Raw genomic sequence first — 18,450 nt, forward strand, 5'->3', positions numbered from 1 at the left:
TGTTGGAGATGACCTGCTGTTTTTATTTTTACTAATTGTCAGTGCACAAGTACTGAAGCAATGAAATGCATTTCACCCATGGATCTACTGTAGGAGCAGTGGACTGCCATACGGTGGTGCCTGGGGAGCAGTTAGGGGGTTACACATCAGCACGCTAGCAGGAGAGGCCGGGGATCGAACCGGCAATGTTCCAATTGCTTGAGGATCCGCTCTACCTCCTGAGCCAGCCCCCTGCTGAATCCCAACCTCCGACAGGAGATAATGACTCTCCGTGTTTGTTGGGTTGGTTTGTCCCCACATGCCACAGAGATAGCAAAGGAGGAAGGAGCCAGAGGAGGGAGAGAAGGAATGGATGGAGAGATGGGGACAGAGAGCGCAGTAACGAACCGAGGGTCAGCGCAGAGAGGGGTGGAGGGAGCCGGATGTAATACAGGAGATAGAGGCGAGCCTAAGGAAAGTCGAGCAAATTGAGGGATTTTGAGATTTAAAGGAAAAGATGGAAGAATACACCTTTTGGAGCGATAAACCACCAAGAAGGAGGGGAGAAGAGGAGGTAATGAATAGATGAAAACATTAATTACGGCGCCGTGATTGAACCTGTGGTATTTAATGGACAAGGGAGTACAAGCAATAGGGAGGCGCCACCAGGAAATGATAAAAGTTCACCTTATTCTGAACCTGAAGGACATGATGTAATACCCTGCCACTGCGAGAGAAAAGTCTTCACAGAATGTGGCTTTTAAAGATGGATGGACAGATTTGGAGGAAGTTTCAGCGAGGGCGAGAGAAGGGAAAAGATGGAGAGGAAGATACAATGGACAGGAAGACATGTGGGACGGGAGACAGAAGGCGAATACAGAGATGTGGACGGATAGAGGAGGAGGGAAAGAGGAGAGAGAGAGAGAGAGAGAGAGAGAGAGAGAGAGAGAGAGAGAGAGAGAGAGAGGAAACGGTGAAGAGAGATGGAGGGAAGGATGAACACAGTGCGGGTGTGAGTGCTTTGGATGAAAAGGTAAAGATTGGGACAGAGATGGGAGTTTGGAAGGATGTTTCATCGGTCAGATGGGACGGCAGACGTCTGCTTTAATACCTCTTCACAAGACTCAATCACGAATGCACACCAAACTCATACATACTACATACCTACAGACTAAATCTGGACTGAAACTATTATCGTCTAAAACCGAAGTCGATTACAGATAGAGATGTTAGACGGAGAAGAATAACCTTACCTGGCTTGAGGAGCAGCACCAGCTTGCCTTTCTGCAACTCCAGCGTGAGGGCGTGTCCCGCGTGGCCCTCGGCGTGCAGCAGTATCCCAGAGTTCCACAGAGTTTTGAACTTGAGGGAGATCACCTCTCTGGCTGTCCGCCTGCTGCTCCACCAGTACAGCAGGCTGCTTCTGCCATCAAAGTGGGCCACGTCTGAGTCTGAGGGGAAGACAAAACGCAGGGGCTCGGTACTTGCCACACTATAGACAAAAACACTGGAATTATACGTGATGTGGTGACAGATGTCCCCCTGGCGGCGTGACAAAGGATGAAAAACATTGAAACTTTCTGCTGTACCACAGAGAAACAGGTCTTCTGCACACTACAGTAATGTGCTTGAGAAGCTGCTTTTGTCACTTTTGCAGCCCCTTTCACATGGCCTGTCATGGGACCGTCAACAGAAAGCTTAATTCCACTGGAGAACTCGTGCAAGGATGGTGTGTCATATTCTAAAAGGGAAGGTGGGAGAGTTTGTTCCTTAACGTGACATGGACAGGAGTGCAGGCCTCCTGCAGTGGGGGCCGAGGATTATGTTTTTTAGCCCAATGTGTGGGGTGACTGACAGCTGGCCAGCAAATTGCAAGCATTCAGAGTCCATGACGCGAATGACTGATGCTCTGCTAACCATAAACTTTTCTTTTGTTATTGTTTTCAGCAGGTGTTTTCATGGGAAACTAAACCTCTAAACTGTGCCATTGCCTTTCAGCTCTATAGAGACAGCATGATCAGGGACCGCGGGAGTCTCCCTTCGGGCAAACAATGCAGGGGGAAAGGGATACGCATACAAAGTTACTGTATTTAAACATTATCTTCAACAATTTTTCCTTGTTTTTTGTGCAGACAAAATGAAGCGGTACATACTGTAAGGGCATCCGTAGGTTTCCATTCTGAGTCCAATCCGGCCATTTGGGTTCCAGTCCAGAGTCACTAGCCGAAGGTAACGGGTGATGACTGGCTGCTGCAGTTTGTGGAGGACGACACTGTCTGCATTGCTGTTTCCTGGAAAGGCCTGTTTAAAAAAGCCACCAAAGGTTTGTGAGCAGGTTACGTACTGTAAGGCCTACAGTATGCTTGCCTCTCAATTGGTCAATGGCTACATACATCCATCAATCCACTGGTCCATTGGTCATCCATCCATCCCTTTATCCCTAGATTATATCCATCCATTTGTTTCCATTTATCCAAACCTAAATATCCATCGAATTATTATCTGTCTTTGACCAGTCATTCATTTCTTGCCTTCCACTCATCAATCACCCATCCAAAAACCTCCAGTAATCCATCATTTATCCATTGACCCGCCAGTGTCATTTGTTCCTTTATTCCTCTGCTCATGGCCGATCCAATCCACTCATAATTCCATCTTTCTTTCTTTTTGCTTTCAAATTGTTGAAAGCACTTTGTCGCACATTTGGTTCCCCCCCAGAGCACTGCCGACTATGGTTCAACAGTCTCTTCATTCTGGGTCTTGATGTTTTTAATAAAGCAGAATACTTTGATGGACGGAGGATTTTCTTTTACTTACGCAAACTTAAAGTTAAGTAGCGCTATGAAAACTAGTGAGCCCAAAAACAACCCAATGTTTCTACGGCACACAGCCGTTGGTTTTGTGCTTACAACCACAGAACAACAGTATCAATATCCAGGTCAGGTTAAATGTTAAGGCATGTACTGATGAAGGTTAGGGCTTGGGGTTAGATGTAGGTCACTACCGACTTTGGTCAGCGCGTTTGTGTGCGTGAAGTTAAGTAATAATGTGCACATCCATGCCTGTGTTACTACGTGACATTGTGGGACGTGAGTATGTGTTTAATGAAATGTGTCGATGTGTTCATAAAAGCTCTGTTCGCACGTGACACTGTCTCTAATATTTACCTCACCGAGCGTGCACAAGAGGGTTAATGTGCTTCTCTGCTTCCTCTGCCTTGGCTTGTCTTCCTGACATGTGCTGCAAAATGGCCTTCATTAGGGTTATGGGATTCTATGATCAGCATTTTATTCAGGCTGTGGAAGGTTCGCACGGCTGGGCAGGGAAGTGTTAAGCTGAAACAAACAACTCTGTTTCCCACTGAGGAGGACGGCACTTCATTTACTTTGGGCATTGCCGATTTAAATACGAGCAAAAGGGGACAACACCCGGGCGCCGGCAGCCTCTCGTGAAGGCGATAAGAATGAGAGATGGAGACAGCCGGGCAAACAGAGAATTTTCAGGGATAAACAAAAGGTCGAGAGATACAAAGAAAGGGGAGGAAGACACAACAGGGAGATCTAAAGGACAGCAGAGGTGCTGCCTTGTATCAATAAGTAAGCTGGTTTTGGACAGAGAGCTAGGCAGTATATCACGGTGTAATCTAAGATGAACAAACAAGTTGTATCACTGTTTTACTACAGCCCCACAACCAAAGGACAAAGACAACATTTGTAGTTACAAATTGACTTGCGTGTTCTAATTATAACTTCCAACTATGTTGTACCAGCGTTTTTCCACTAATTATTGTAATCATTCTCTCTGATTAGTCCGGGACAGCGATTTTGGTCTCTTTCTTGGCCACAAGCTAATTCATGGAGCTTAGAGCTTAGAATTGCCAAAATGGTTGCCGAGAGGTGTAGTCAACATATTATCAATGTAACGTTGATATTGTTTACACTGCGCTGGCCTTTAAAAAAACTTTACAAAAATCACTGTCAGATCTTCAGCAAACAGCTGAACACAAAGAACAACTGATCAGCCATTGTAACTTGGTCTTCTCTGGTGAAACGAGACAGAAAGTGCTAGAGGGAGTGAGATAAAGTCCTCTGCTCCTGAAATTAAGAGAAGACAAAGAAGAAGAAGAAAAAGAAGAAGAGAGTGGTCCTGGACCATCTGACCGTCTACACAGAGCCTGAGAAAACATTTTCAAACAGACTCCAGATTAACCACGGGGCTCATCGAGTGTCAAATAAACACGCTTTTAAGTTGTGAGAAGCTCTTCTACCCAAAAAAGCGTCTTATCCACTTGTTAACTTTAGATTAAAGGGACGAGCTCGGGCATCACGTCTGTCACAGCTATTGATGTCTGCACCAGAAACCTTGAAGAAATGGCTCCGTGCCATAACTGTCCATATGGCCTGTCTAGTGCTGGTGAAATGGACTGATGTTGCCTTTAAGTCAAAATGGAAGAACCTCTATGATTTATAAGACCGGAAGAGAAGAACATAGTGCTTTCATATGAGTGATGCACCCATACATGGTGAATCAACCCAGTCTTGGGCTTTTCCGAGTTCATAGTCACGAAAATTGATCTATTGAATCGTGTCCCAGAGTATGATTGCCCGACATTCTGACATGCTACACATAACAAAATTTAAACCAATTAATTTGTATTAGGGAGATTTATTCAGCTTCCTCATCCCCGAGATTTATTCAGCTTCTTTTTTTTTTTTTGGGGGGGGGGGGGGGGGGGGGGCGTGGATACATACATTAAAACTAAGACAACTAAACTGCTGAAAGTACACCACCACGGGGTTGGGTAAAATGTGTGGTTTTAAACTTTGTTCTATCGCAAAATAAAAGCATGCTACTGGTGGGTTTAAATTTTGTTCTATCACGAAATTAAAGCAGGATACTGGTTTAGCCTTTTCTCTATTGAATGGTCAATTAAATTCAAAGTTAAATTCAAAAATAGGGATATGGGTTCATACCCTAAGATTGAATTTCATTTATAGATACAATTTAACTGGATATAAATATCAGTGTTTGCCTACATGTGTACACATCAGCCAGTGCGGTAAACATTTCCATGGTTACAGTGAGCTCCACCAAATAGAGACATCGCTGGTAGACTTAGGATTATGGGTAGTGTAGTACTTCTCCATGACATAGCGTGCAAATGATGAAATGAAATTCATACTAAGGGTATGACCCTATATCCCTATTCTTGCCCAACCTTGAATATAATGGACCATTTAATAGAGAAAAAGTGATATCCCGCTTTATTTCGTGATAGTCAGAATGAGATTTAAACCCATGCCCCATATTTTGTGGAATTGTGTTGCTCTTGCTGTTTTCAAGCCATACTTTCCATAGCAAACTTCTGAAATGAATTAAATATGACCGTTTTGAAAAAAAAAAATATATATATATACCGTGGAATTTTATCTTGTTGTTGCTGTTGCATTGGAAGTATTCTATTCTGGTCATTTTGTGTCCCTTAGGGAACACGTGATTTCTTTCTTAGAACTATCGATCTTTCATGTCTTTTATCCTTTATACTTTCTGTCTCGTGTGTTATCTTGTGCCTTATGTGTTTTATGTTCTGAGGTTTAAGTTGCAAAACAACTCACTCCGATGCTGTCTTCCTGGCGGTACTGTTTCCAGTTGTGCCCCGTGTCGCTGAACATCAGCAGGTAGGACGTCAGCCAATCAGAACTGCCATAGCGACCCTGTGTAGCCACCCCTGTGATTTGGGTCCGGCCCCCGAGATCTACGTCCAACCACTGATACCTGTCCAGGCTCAGAGGGGACCAGCCTCCAGCACCTGGAGGAGGAGGAGGGGGCGGGGGTAGGCGAGAGAGAGAGGGCATTAGTCAAAATTCAAGAATAGCAATCCAGGCAGTAGAGGCTGTTGATGGAAAAACATATTTTTCCCATTTTGAGGGTGTTTTTAGAGACATTTAAAGCTTTTATTCCAAGTTTCTTCAATTCGTTGAAAACATAATGCAAGTGTAATGACAGGCCGACTGGACTTTGAGAGAGAATATGCTCAGAAGATTTACATGACCGGAACTCTATTTTCCCTAAAAGGAAATCGGATGGAAAATGTATCTTAATCAAAGGTGTAACCACGTTAACATTCTTCCTTAGGTGATTGTGCAAAGAACGACACCACTCTCAACTTTGGGAGGTGTACACTGACAAAGTAAGGCACAGTACTGAATGAACTGCCCTTCCCTTTTGCTGAGCTTGGAGGCTTCTAGCGGCTATCGTTGGTGTTACCCCAAGCACAGATTCCTAGCGTGTATAACTATTGTTTATTTCTTATTCAAAGATTTATTGTTTAGCTTATGGGTTAATCCTCTTGCATTTCAAAGATTCATTCTGTGTGCAATAATATCTCTGCACCGAAGACTTATTGACGTGTACGATTTTTCTCCTTGCATCCCAAAGATTCATTTTTCGTATGTGTTTATGTTCTTGCATACCAAAGATTCACGTATGTTTTATCAGATTCTTGCATTTCGAAAGATGCATTTACATAGGTGATTTTGTCTTAATTTATTTCAAGATGTATTTAATATAATGAACTTAATACGGAGATTGAAAGAGACAGGTTGTAGGATTCAAAATATAGAATAGGGTTTTGAACCCGTCACAACGAAGAGGAATGACCGCCTCTACAGCGAACAAACAAAAGGCTTTGTGAGAATTCCGAAATCAGTAGAAAAGCTCTCACGAAACCCTCGACCGATGGCCGTCGAAAGGAAATCACTTCCTGTTCCGCCCCTCGAAGCACATAAAACCACCGGAACACAACTGCTCACGACTTCCTTCACTCCCAAGGATCTTGCTCTCTCACGACCATGAAGTTTACCTGAAGGACTCACTTTCACTTTTTACCTGGCGCTGTGGCAAGCCGTGTGTCTTTTCTTTGTCCTTTCAAAACCACGTTTTCCGAACCGTGACGTAGCCACATTGCAGAGACCCAACGCCGCCAACATGCCACACAACCACTACAATAACGGTCCAACCAACAATTGTGAGCTGCTAAGAACATGTGTGACAGATGTAGCATTTTATATAAACAAATGGCTGCACACAGCCTTGCAAGGGGATACATCCAACTAATGAGAGATGGTTTGATTACAGTGAACATTTGTTTGCATAAACACATAATCCGGCAAACACTAAATACATTGCTACACATATAACGTAGTCTATGTAATAAACTCAAAATAACAACACAAGGGTTGTCTCAGTTCATAACTATATTGGTCAAGTTTTAAGGTGAAGTTGATGAGGAGATGCTGCCTGTCCTTCAACACACCACATGAATCCCCTCTCCACCATCCTCATCCATTGATCATGTGTTGAAAATAACAAACAGAAAGCAAAATGCAAGCACAATCATTAAATTGCACACAGTTTAACTATTCTTGTTCTTGGTTGAAATAAATTTTATTATGTTTTAATTAGGTTTTTAAAAATGCTTACCTATGTGTTTTCTGACCAGATTTCTGACACCTTTTTTCCATGGCCAGTGTGTCAATGTCTGGTTTTAGGTCTTGTGCTGAGGCAATCCATAGAACAGCACGGAGGTTGTCATCAGTTATGTGTGATCTGTGCTTGGTCTTGTTTAGATTCGTGATTGAAAACATCTGCTCGCACAGATAGGTGCCCCCAAACATAGACAGAACACGGGCAGCATGAAGTCGAAGCTGTGGCATCAAACCAGGGGGCAGTTGACGGTAAAAGTCCTGGATTGCAGCATCCTGGAACTTTGCTCTCAGGCCACTATCGCTTTGAAGCTCTATTAACTCCGTCTGAAGATGTTGGGTTGCAGTGCAGACGTCAGTGGTGAAAGGAATGGCAAAGATGGCAAAGCCTGAGTGCTGTGCCCTAAAGTCAGAGAAGTGCCGATCAAACTCATTCATTAAACGGCTCAGTTTGGTAGCTAGCTGAGTACATGAAAACGTACCAGGAAATGCGGCTGAGATGCTCTGACAAACAGGAAAGTGGACAAGATTGTCCTGTTTCACTTGGTACATCCATGGATCATGTTTACGCTGGAAAGCCTTGATCATATCGGACATCTGCGTGATGACTTGTTTGCGTCCCTGCAGCTTCTGATTCAGTTGGGCGAGATGCTCAGTTATGTCACACAACATAGCAAAGTCACACAGCCAGTTTGGATCTGACAGTTCAGACAACGGTTTGCCTTTACTCTGCATGAAAAGATCAACGACAATGATTTAGGCCAGGCGCCCGAATGAAGTTCACTGTTTTCATGACTGTGGTCACTATATCATTTATCCCCAGCACCTTCCCACACAAAGCTTATTGATGGTTAATGCAATGATACGTTATCAGAGGCGTGTGACAGTTACTTTTTTGCATTTTCTCCTTCATTCGCCCAACAAAGCCCGCTTTTCCTCCACACATTGCAGGTGCACCGTCTGTAGTTTATCCCACCAACTTTTCCCAGGTTAATGCATTTTTACTTACGGACTTCTCCACCGCATCAAAAATGTCCCGTCCTGTTGTGGTCCCATGCATGGCAGCTACATCCAACGGCTCCTCAGCGACAGAAAGGTCAGACTTGACACCTCTAATAAAAAAGGATAGCGGCGCTGTATCCGTGTTGTCTGTGCTTTCATCAAGCGCTAATGAAAAAAGCTATGTAGCCGCGTGTCTCTTCGGCCAGCTGTGTTGCTAGGTTTCCTGCTAGTTCCTTAACTCGGTCCAAGATGGTGTTTCTTGATAAACTGACATTTTTAAAAGTCTGTATCCGGTCGGGACACACCTGCTCACAGACCTTCAGCATGCACTGCTTCAAAAATGCACCCTCTGAAAAAGACTTTGCAGCGCAGGCAATTTCTTCAGCCACAATGTCACTGCTGCATTATTTTTGGTTGTGGCTCTCTTGAACACATCCTGCTGCGATCGCAATTTGCATTTTAATTCTTGCAACATTTGTTGTTTTTCTTGAAGGCTCACTTTGGCATACTTAGCTCCGTGTTTGGTGTCAAAATGCCGACGTAGATTGTACTCTTTGACAACCGCCACTGCCTCATAACACAAAAGACATACCGGTTTTTCTCCTTGAAGCACAAACATATATTCGCCTTCCCGTCTTTCTTGGAACAGCCTTCCATCTGCATCAATTTTTCTCTTCCTGGACATTTTGGGATCATTGTTTGTATTTCTTCATTCGCAAAAAGGGCGCTGATGTGGAAACACCGCAATCTAGTGGTGGGAGGCCATCACTTCACGGGTAACATGATCGGCATGATCGGCATCATAAGATAATCAGACCTTTTAAGCTCTCGCCACACTTGGCCCGCCTTGAGTGTGACACATATGCGGTACGGTGATCCAGAAAAAGAGCCACGGGCCTCCAGTACAGCATGGCTACGTGATGTTGGTGTGGCACGGCGATAATCTGTTAACCGGTAATTAGTTTAAAATACGTCGTTTTGACATAGAGTGCCTTTACATACAATCTCTCTCAGTCGATCACTTTCTCCCTCTTTTCATAGCAACCACCATTTCCTTTCCCAGATGTGTGTTGTGGTTTTAACCTAATTTAACTTAGTTTTTCTACCTCAAACCTTTTTCAATATTATAAAACTCTGTTATTAAAAATAAATATTCATTGTTTGATTAAGAAGTTTTCATGTATTCATCTGATATATTGTGTAGGAATTTTCTGAATATAAAAGAACCGCTTCTCTGAGAGCTGAGGACCGTTATCGCCGACCGCGCAGCCATAAACTAAATTTCATTTTTTTAGGTCATAGCAAAAATCTGGTGGTGCCAAACTTAACTAAAATAGAAATATTAATGATGGGTCTATATCATGCTACACAAGAGTTTGAGGCCTGAAACCATCTTGTTCTCTGTGTGTGTGGGTGTACATTGTGCAGGCTGCAAGAGGAAAACAACAAATCTCCAAATGTTAATTATTAAACAAAATCTTTAATTTTAAGTCAGAAATAGAATGGAATAGAAGTTTAAAAAAATTACAGGAGAAAGATGTGTTTTGTTAACGGTCACATTTAGAATTAAAGGTGCAGCTTCTTGAATATAGTGGCATCTAGAAGTTAGGTTCCAGATTGCAACTAACTGAACACCCCTCTCCATGACGGTGCAACATGGCGGCCTCCATGGAGGAGATGGTGGCCGCGAAAAACGCGAAAGGCCCTCTCTAGAGCCATCTTTTGGTTTGTCCGTTCTGGGCTACTGTAGAAACATTGTGGTGCAACATGGCAGCCTCCGTGGAAGCGTACCCGCTCACTATGTGGATAAAAACGTCTCATTCTATGGTAACAAAAACACAATGATTCTTATTTTGATGGGATTATACAATAAATTAGAACACACTTATGAATATTATGCCCCATATCTGGCAAATCCAATCCGTAAATTCAACACACTGCACCTTCAAAGTTTTACTTACACTGATGAACGGAAACATAAGTTCAATCGTTCCCATAATTTATTTTAATTATTTGGAGAATATACAGTTTAAGTACATTATTATAAAAAAAATGAAAAAATGAAGTGAATCCTGTTTGTAATAAACTCAAACAAAAGTACCAAATTGCAGCTATGATCTTATATAAAATACACACAGAAACCTGGTACCTTCCACCTTTCCTTAGTACGAGCCCTGCGGCCGGGGGAGGAGCCCTGCACAGGAAGTTCAGGAGACTTTTTAACAGAGCGTTGTCATGAGAACAGTGCATTGCTTTCACACGTGAGGTGATGAAAGCAAATCCCTGAAGTGAAACTGAGGCTTCCAGGCGATGAGAACTTCCAAGACTTTTACTTAAAAAGAAAAGGTTGATATTTTTGGTCAAAGCCCTTATGAAACCAAGTCTTGACCTTCCCCAAAGACTTAATTAGCACTATTAGAAATATCAAGAACATCTGGCATTAGTGTTGCATCATCTGTGTCTATTCCACTACTTTTTATTCCGCTTTTTTTTGTTCCCACGTCAACACTTAAACTATTCACTATGTGTGAATTCGATAACAATAATGTATTTGTATCCTGAGTATAAACTGAGTGAGACATCGTCTCTGGTGACATATTCTAGGGTCTATAACGCCGCGACATGTTTTCCATCAACTGCCGTCGATGGAACACCTTGCTCTTTTTGACATCTCATAATGTTTGTTTTCTGCGTACACAAGAGCAGAATATGCCGAGCTACATTTCTGCCGTACCTGGCAAATAGAACAGAATTTGTTTTTTTGAATTCACGTCAGAAGAAAGTCAAATGCAGCTCCCGGGTCTTATGCAAGAGAAGGAAACATGGGGAAACATTGAAGAAATGGAAATTATCCAATAAAAAAGGTATGAAAAGTGTTATGGGAAAAGGCGTGACTAAATGAGTGAGCGCACAAACCCTCGTTTGATATTTTGGTTTTGAGCTGGGAGTTTTTCCTGCATTATATACGATGTCAAGTAATGCAGTGACAATATCATACATTATCATCTTTTTAACTTTTCTTTAGGGTTTTAGTATTTTTTGTTTCAACTGCATCCAATCACCAATAACAGCACCAACACCAACAGCAAATGCAGGAAAATATCATCAATTTTCACCTCTGAAACAAACTTTTAATTATTGATTATGTTTACTTCACTCACTAACTACTAACTTTATTGTTAGTGTAGGTGATATATCAACTGTATCATGAGATATACATTCTTGATACAGAGCTTTATTGGTTATTGTTAATTTTTTTAAGTTTATCGCTTCCATTTTATTTCCATTTTCTTTCCTCATTACATTTTAGCTAGAGGAAATTGGCAGCGGCAATAACGATGCACATTAAAATTTTGATTATAACTGGGACAGTTTTGCTTATAACATGAACTATCAAGCTACTCCCTTTGTGCATGTAAACATAATTTCCCGACTACAACAAATAATCATCCAATATCCTTGTCATGAGAAATGTTTATATTATTGCTGAAAATTGCAGCTTATAACTGGAGTACCTAGAGAGCATGTCATCCCAGTGGTTTAGTTTTGTGATGAGTACATAGTCCTTCTGTTTCTATGGTATCACATGACAAATAACCGCCATTATGTGCATCTGAAAACACACTATGCACGGATGTCAATAAACACTTGAAACTCCCATTGACATTTCCACATAAAGTGGAAGTGGAGTGTTTACACATTGGGTTCATCCAAAATCCGAGAAAACATAATAAGGAGGCACTCATTTAGAATTGCTTTCATATAGGGTGTTTCTTTATTTGATGCTTTGTGCAGCCGTGTGCTTGACTTTATTTGTGAGTATTGATACGTTCCATTGAATGTACATTTAATGCCATTTAAGTCAGATTTCCAAGGTCAGAATTTCGGAACACATTTTCCCGAGATAAAAGAACTGACGTCAGAGTAATATGGCGGCGCACACCATTAGCGGTGAATGAAGTCCCCTTTGCCTGTTTTTTTGGGGGTTTTTTTCGAATTCACAAACTCGCCTCGCACATATTTACCGTGGAATCCATGTCTCCCCGACATCGCGTCAATGGAAGGCATTTATCTCAGATTTTCAGGACTTTTTGGATGGATGCTTTGGTGTCCCGGAAAACACGGTGAAGATGACCCAAAAAACGTGGAACACGTCACTTATTTTGAGAACCTGAGGTGTGCGTTTTTTATTTTGCCTTCTATTTCGATGCAACCGGAATAATTCCTTCAATATACAGGACGTAAGATATTATTTTTGTGGAAGTAAGTTTCTATATGCAGCATGGATTAGTATTTTCTTCTTCTTTTTTTTCCCCCTATCAATTTTATACATTCCGTTCACCGTGTTGATTAACTATGCAAGCGGCTGGCATTCAGATGTAATTAGACTGTATTTCACACGGTCTAAACTGGGATCAGCGAACAGAGGAAGCAGGCGGGCTGCGGTGTACGAGCAGGGATTGGTGCTGTGGTGCTCTGTCATCACATGCACAGAGGAAAGCAGAGGAAATGCCACCGGCTTGGCTTCCTGTTGTGGTCTCAATTAAAAAAATAAATAAATAAATAAAATAAAAATCATTTGGATCCTCTCCAGTGTTAAAGACAAAGACATTGAACATCTCCCGATCTCTCTCCCTGGTGTTTGGATGAATCTGCCACCGCCCGTACTTATTGAAAGCTCCGAAAACAAAATATTGGATGTTCAAATATCCCCCTTTTCATTTTCTCGTTTAATTGATTTTCTTTTTTTAAGTGTTGGCCAAATAGAGATTCAGACATATGCTCTGGGTGTGGTGGTCAGAAGAGAGTTTAAATTAAATTGTAATTAAATTTTTTTTTTTTTTCAATAGATAGATCATTCATCCTGGAAGGAATTGCATAGTTTCAAAACAATAGGCAATAGTAATAAAAAATAGCTAAATAAATTGGCAATACACGAAAAATGGCAATTTATAATAAACCGAAAAATGAACTCACTTTTTTATCGCAATATATGATAAACTTAAAATGAAAAAAATTACACAATATACAATGAATAAAAAAATGTAATAAATTGTTCAGGTTTACATAGAAGAGTATAGTGTATATCTCTAGATTAGATGCCATCTCCCTTCTAGCGCCTTTCACACATAACCTTCCGGCACCGCTGGTGATTTTCACTATTCACACATGCAGCTATATTCAGGAGCAATTCCATCTCGTGCCTTTTCACACATGCCATGATAATGCCGAAATAGATGAGGTAAGAGACAGTCCGTTCCAGTGTAGATGCGATTGTTTGGACAATCTCTGTCGGCAACGGACGTACAATCTGAAAATATATATATTTTTTTCCCAGCCATCAGAGACCAGCGTTTCGCTTCCCATCCCCCCGCCCCTCACTGACAGACTCGGTTCCCTCAGCTGACGGAGTGGGGACAGAGCCCCCATCCCCGAACGCTATGACCCTAACCCAATGTTATTAAATCAGTGTGGTCATTTTCAACCTGTCCTGCATTCTCTGCCTCCGGGGAAGGAACGTCCGGCACCCGTTGCATTTCTCCCTGTCCGCTCGTTCCCTCTCCGGTTCCAAGCTCCGGTGCAGTAGTCCGAAAAATGTCCCATTGCACCCAGGAAGGTCTGATGACATCATGCTCCATAATAATGAACCATGTGCTTCTGTTTAATGGAAGATTCAGTGTGATTAATAGATAAATTAAATTATTATTATTATTTATAATGATTGTTTAAATTATAGTTAACCTAATTTGTTAACTTTTGGCACATAATACAGAAGCACATGGTTAAATATTACGCAGAATGACGTCATTGGAATCGCACCGCACCCCTAACTCAAAAAAACACGTCTAGGGTCTTGTAACACTTTTAAGAAAAATAATACAATTTAAAGATATAAAGACGTGTCTCTGTTTGAGTTCCCTGTCTTTGCACCAGAGCGCCACGGTTCGGATGCGCTTTTTCATCCGAATGTTTTCGTTTTTTCTCCTTCGAGAAAACCTTTTTTTTTTAAATATTTTTACTAAATATATATTTGTGAAAACCCACTCTTTGTGCTTCACCGGTATTCGTTTTCAGCTCCACCCCTACTTTGCGTGCATGTTCCGGCAATGTCACTGCTTCCATTCACAGCACCGGCCTTTTCAAGGAAATGCTACAAGGTCTTGAGGTGGGGGAAATTGCCGGAACAGATGTCCCGGAATATCGATCCCGGCTCCCATTCACACATGACCCCGTGCAGGAACGGTTCCAGCTAATTGCTGGGAAAGACTACATGTGTGAAAGGGGCTCTCGTCTATATTCCTGTCTCCTTTCATCTATTTTTCTTTCTCTCAACCCTTTCTTTCTCTCTCTCTCTTTCTCTCTCTCTCTCTGCCTCCTGCGTCTATGTGTGAATCCAGCTGAGACTCGTCTTTCATGTCCCCCGCTCTCATTGTCCTGTGGGAAACCAGGCCTGCAGCAAGATGAGCGGAACGCAGTTCCCTACCACAGGAGAGATTTGTTTTTTTTCTGCAGTTTTTTTTTTTTGGGGGGGGGGGGTAGATTCGTTTAGCTTGTATATAAATCGGAAAACACCGAGATTAAATGAAATATAAATGAGCTGTACAGGCGAGACCAAGTAATATTCCCCCACTAGTACTCACAGCCCAAATGGGAAAGGCAGAAAGAAAATGATTATTGTTATTATGGAGCAAACTCAACCTAAAGGGGAAATGGTATGAAAAAAGTGTGCCCTGTGAAAAGAGAGAGGGAAAGGAAATAAATCAAGAAAGTCTGTGTGTGTATCCTTCTGGGAGGCACTCAATAATGTTTAATTTCATCTAAATTAATTGACAGCTTTACGTGCTCTCCTCAGTCTCCTACTACCTTCTGCCAGACACGTCGATGGTACAAATCCATGACTGTCGGTCTAAAAAGCGCACAACACTTTCCTCCGCCTCGTCGTCTAGCCGCTCAGCGGCTTCGCCCACGGCAAAGGTTCCCGTCGGAGGAACTTGCTTCGCCGTCTGAAAGGGCTTTTGTCAGGCTGAAGCGGGCAGCTCTAAAGGTATCACTGCGTGGCAAAGTGTGGCTTTTGAAATGTGCATTAGTGTAAGTAAGATTTGTGATGTCGAATGGCATGAAAGCTCTGTGAAGGGTACAATATACGTATTGAAAAGGTTCCTTCTTACGAATTAATGGGGTTCATCAACTGTAAGAACCTTTTCATGATTCAAGATTCAAGATTCAAGATTTTTTATTTGTCACATACATATACATACTTTCATACATATATGCAGTGAAATGTAATGATGAATCCCACCTGCTTTCAAACCAAATGATAATGAAAGCAGGAAGAAACGACCTTTTTTAAGCGAGATAGAAGTTTTGGTAACGGATGGGCTGGCCACGCTGCAACGACATCGAGACAGGCCAAATGAGCATTACAGATGATGTTGTTATTTGATTAATTGAATGGTTACCTTTTCTGTCAAAAAAAAAAGTACATTTGCGTAATTGTGTAACTTTTATTGCAAATGTACGTGCGATCGATGGCTCCAGTGACATTGGGGAAACGCTACAATGGCCAAGAAGCAGAGAGCCAATTACACCAATTCCTTCAGGGGAGGCAATTAAAAAAAATGAATCTCAAACCCAATAGTCCTAAACCGCAATAAGCAATAAGGCTTCAGTTCAGTTACGTGAAGACTTAATGTTGCTGAATTGGAAAAAGTAGATGCTCGCTACTGCACGAAATGGACAGTTTTTCAACTACCCGGCACTGACTGCGCGGCAGCCACAGAGGAATCCGTGCACTAGCATCTAAACACTATACGTGTTGCAGGAATGTACCGTCGGTTGAAAAGTTTCGGTTTTTGTTGCTTCGTTGTGACCAATGTTGCCTGTCCATAACCTAATTTGTGAGCCCTTCACTCCGCTCCTGAATGGATCAACTTCTGCATTTTGGGGATGCTGCTCGATGGGCTTCAGTGCATTTAGTTCATACTGTGTATCAAAGGTTTTTACAGAAATGTATTTTATTATGCCCCATAGACAACACTACATGGGAACGGTATATGTTGGCCAAATTTGAACTTTCTTGTTTCTGTATCCCAGCCACGGGCACCATCAGTGGTCACCCTTACCCACCTTCTCTTCTGTTGAGTTTGGCGAAGCCGGGCTCATGGCTGCTGGACAACTGGGAGGAGCTTCTGAAGGAGGACGGCGGTAGATTGGACACCAGGGGACCGTCACACGCCTCTGTTGACCGATCAAAAAGCAGAACGAGGAGGAGTTAGAGCTAGGCTTGACCGGGGTCCTCGATTCATTCCATTTCCCTCTCACACAGTACAGTTAAAACAAACAAACAAAGGGACAAGGGAATACGGAGCCGCCCGAGGCAGCATTAAATGAAATAATAACCGAAACTTTCAATTCATCAAGATTCGTCCTCGGAGCCACTCTGTCTTTTTTTATCAAAAAAAAAAAAAAAAAAAAAGTTATTGTACTTGCGTATTCAAGGCAATTTACAAGCTGCACTTCCCTGCTGCTTGGAAAGTGTGGGAACGAGGTGAAGTTAGATCAGATCTCTCGGAAGATTTGTTGGCGTCATTATTTTTGTCTATTTTCTTTAAGATAAATGAATTGGTGAGCATTTCATAAACAACTAATGTTATATTATCTGACGTTTTTTTGTAATGTAATGTAATGTTGTGGTCGTTTTATATATATTTTTTTAATCACTTTGCTGCTTCAAGCAAGACAATATCTATCTGCAATTTCAGTAAAGGATGACCTCTAATGTGGCATGTGTATGCCATCCCAAAATATAACACTTTATTAATCCCCAGAGGGAAAGTTCCGGCGTCACAGCAGCAAAGACAATGCAGTCAAGGAAGAGATACCAATTAGAATGAGATAAGGGATAACACATACGCACACCAATTTACACAAAGTTAACCATAAGCAGCAGGATGCTTTCAACAGAAGTTGTAAGTTCTCCCTTTCAGGCAATTTGAATAAATTGTCCGGGAAAGGAAATGACCAACACATTAAAATACAAACACATTTCTCTTTCAAAATGTTTTAATAATTTTTTATTAATCCTTTCAGATCTCCCCAGAATTTGCCTGGGCCCCCCGCTGGCTAAGTGACAACTCCTTCCAGAAGGAGAGCGCGAGAGAGAGAGCGAGAGAGAGAGAGAGAGCTCCTCCGCCAAATAGCTGTATGGAGAAAAAAAACAACAACAAATGCAGCCGCTGGGACACTTACAGAAAAAAAAAAATATGAAAAAATCTGGAAACACAAAAGGTAATTTCATCTCACTTACGTCGTGGCATTTAAAAGCTGGTGTGGTGGGGCTGTTGAAACGCAGACAGCCCCAAAAAAGCGGGAAATGGGAGCTAACGCCCAAAGAAATACCGGCCGGACCCCTGGCGGCTGAACCCCGGCGCTGAACCTGCTTGTACGGGAGAGGGAGAGCCAGCGGAATATTAAAAAACGCCTGACCTTCATCTCCTGCACCTCCATGGCCGAGTGGCGCTCACCTAACCTCGACATGGTTCTGATTTTCGGATGTTTATCCTTATGTGCCACTTACCTGCCATGTTGTAAATCGATTAAAAAAAAAAAAAAAAAAAAAAATGGGGGAAAAAAGGATTTCAAAGGTAAATCAACCTTTACTGGCCCTGAGGTACATTCTCTGGAAGCGGTGGAGGTGAACCGAGCTGCAGGTCATTTCATGGTGCTCCGCGGTGGATTCAATTCCTTGAATTCCATGTGAATAACTCGATAAGATCCCACGACTTGCTGAGACGCTGTCTCTCTCCCAGGCGTTCCTACGGTGGAGTTAATGCCATCATAACCAGCACGAGAGGCAGCTTGAGGAACTTGTTCACACCAGATCTATGACGATCGCTTCAATTTGGTATGGGAGACCGCTGAGGCATTATGGGGGATTTAGATTTACTTTGGACAATGTTAATGTATCTATCTATCTATCTATCTA

General features: G+C 42.1%; 1 protein-coding gene across 1 annotated transcript in view; it reads right to left on the reverse strand.

Moving 5' to 3' along the window:
- LOC307242056 (contactin-associated protein-like 5) overlaps nt 1–18,049 on the reverse strand; it is a gene marked incomplete at both ends in the record, with an annotated part of 64,130 nt that extends 46,081 nt beyond the window's left edge. The window contains 5 exons of the mRNA XM_080016393.1: nt 1,233–1,430; nt 2,133–2,280; nt 5,595–5,788; nt 16,593–16,703; nt 18,043–18,049. Coding sequence (XP_079872519.1) covers nt 1,233–1,430; nt 2,133–2,280; nt 5,595–5,788; nt 16,593–16,703; nt 18,043–18,049 — 658 coding nt within the window. The remainder of the gene's footprint in view (nt 1–1,232; nt 1,431–2,132; nt 2,281–5,594; nt 5,789–16,592; nt 16,704–18,042) is intronic.
- Nucleotides 18,050–18,450: the final 401 nt, after the last annotated feature.

Source organism: Zeus faber (genome assembly GCF_960531495.2).
Source record: "Zeus faber genome assembly, chromosome: 16".
NCBI classification, from domain to species: Eukaryota; Metazoa; Chordata; class Actinopteri; order Zeiformes; family Zeidae; genus Zeus; species Zeus faber.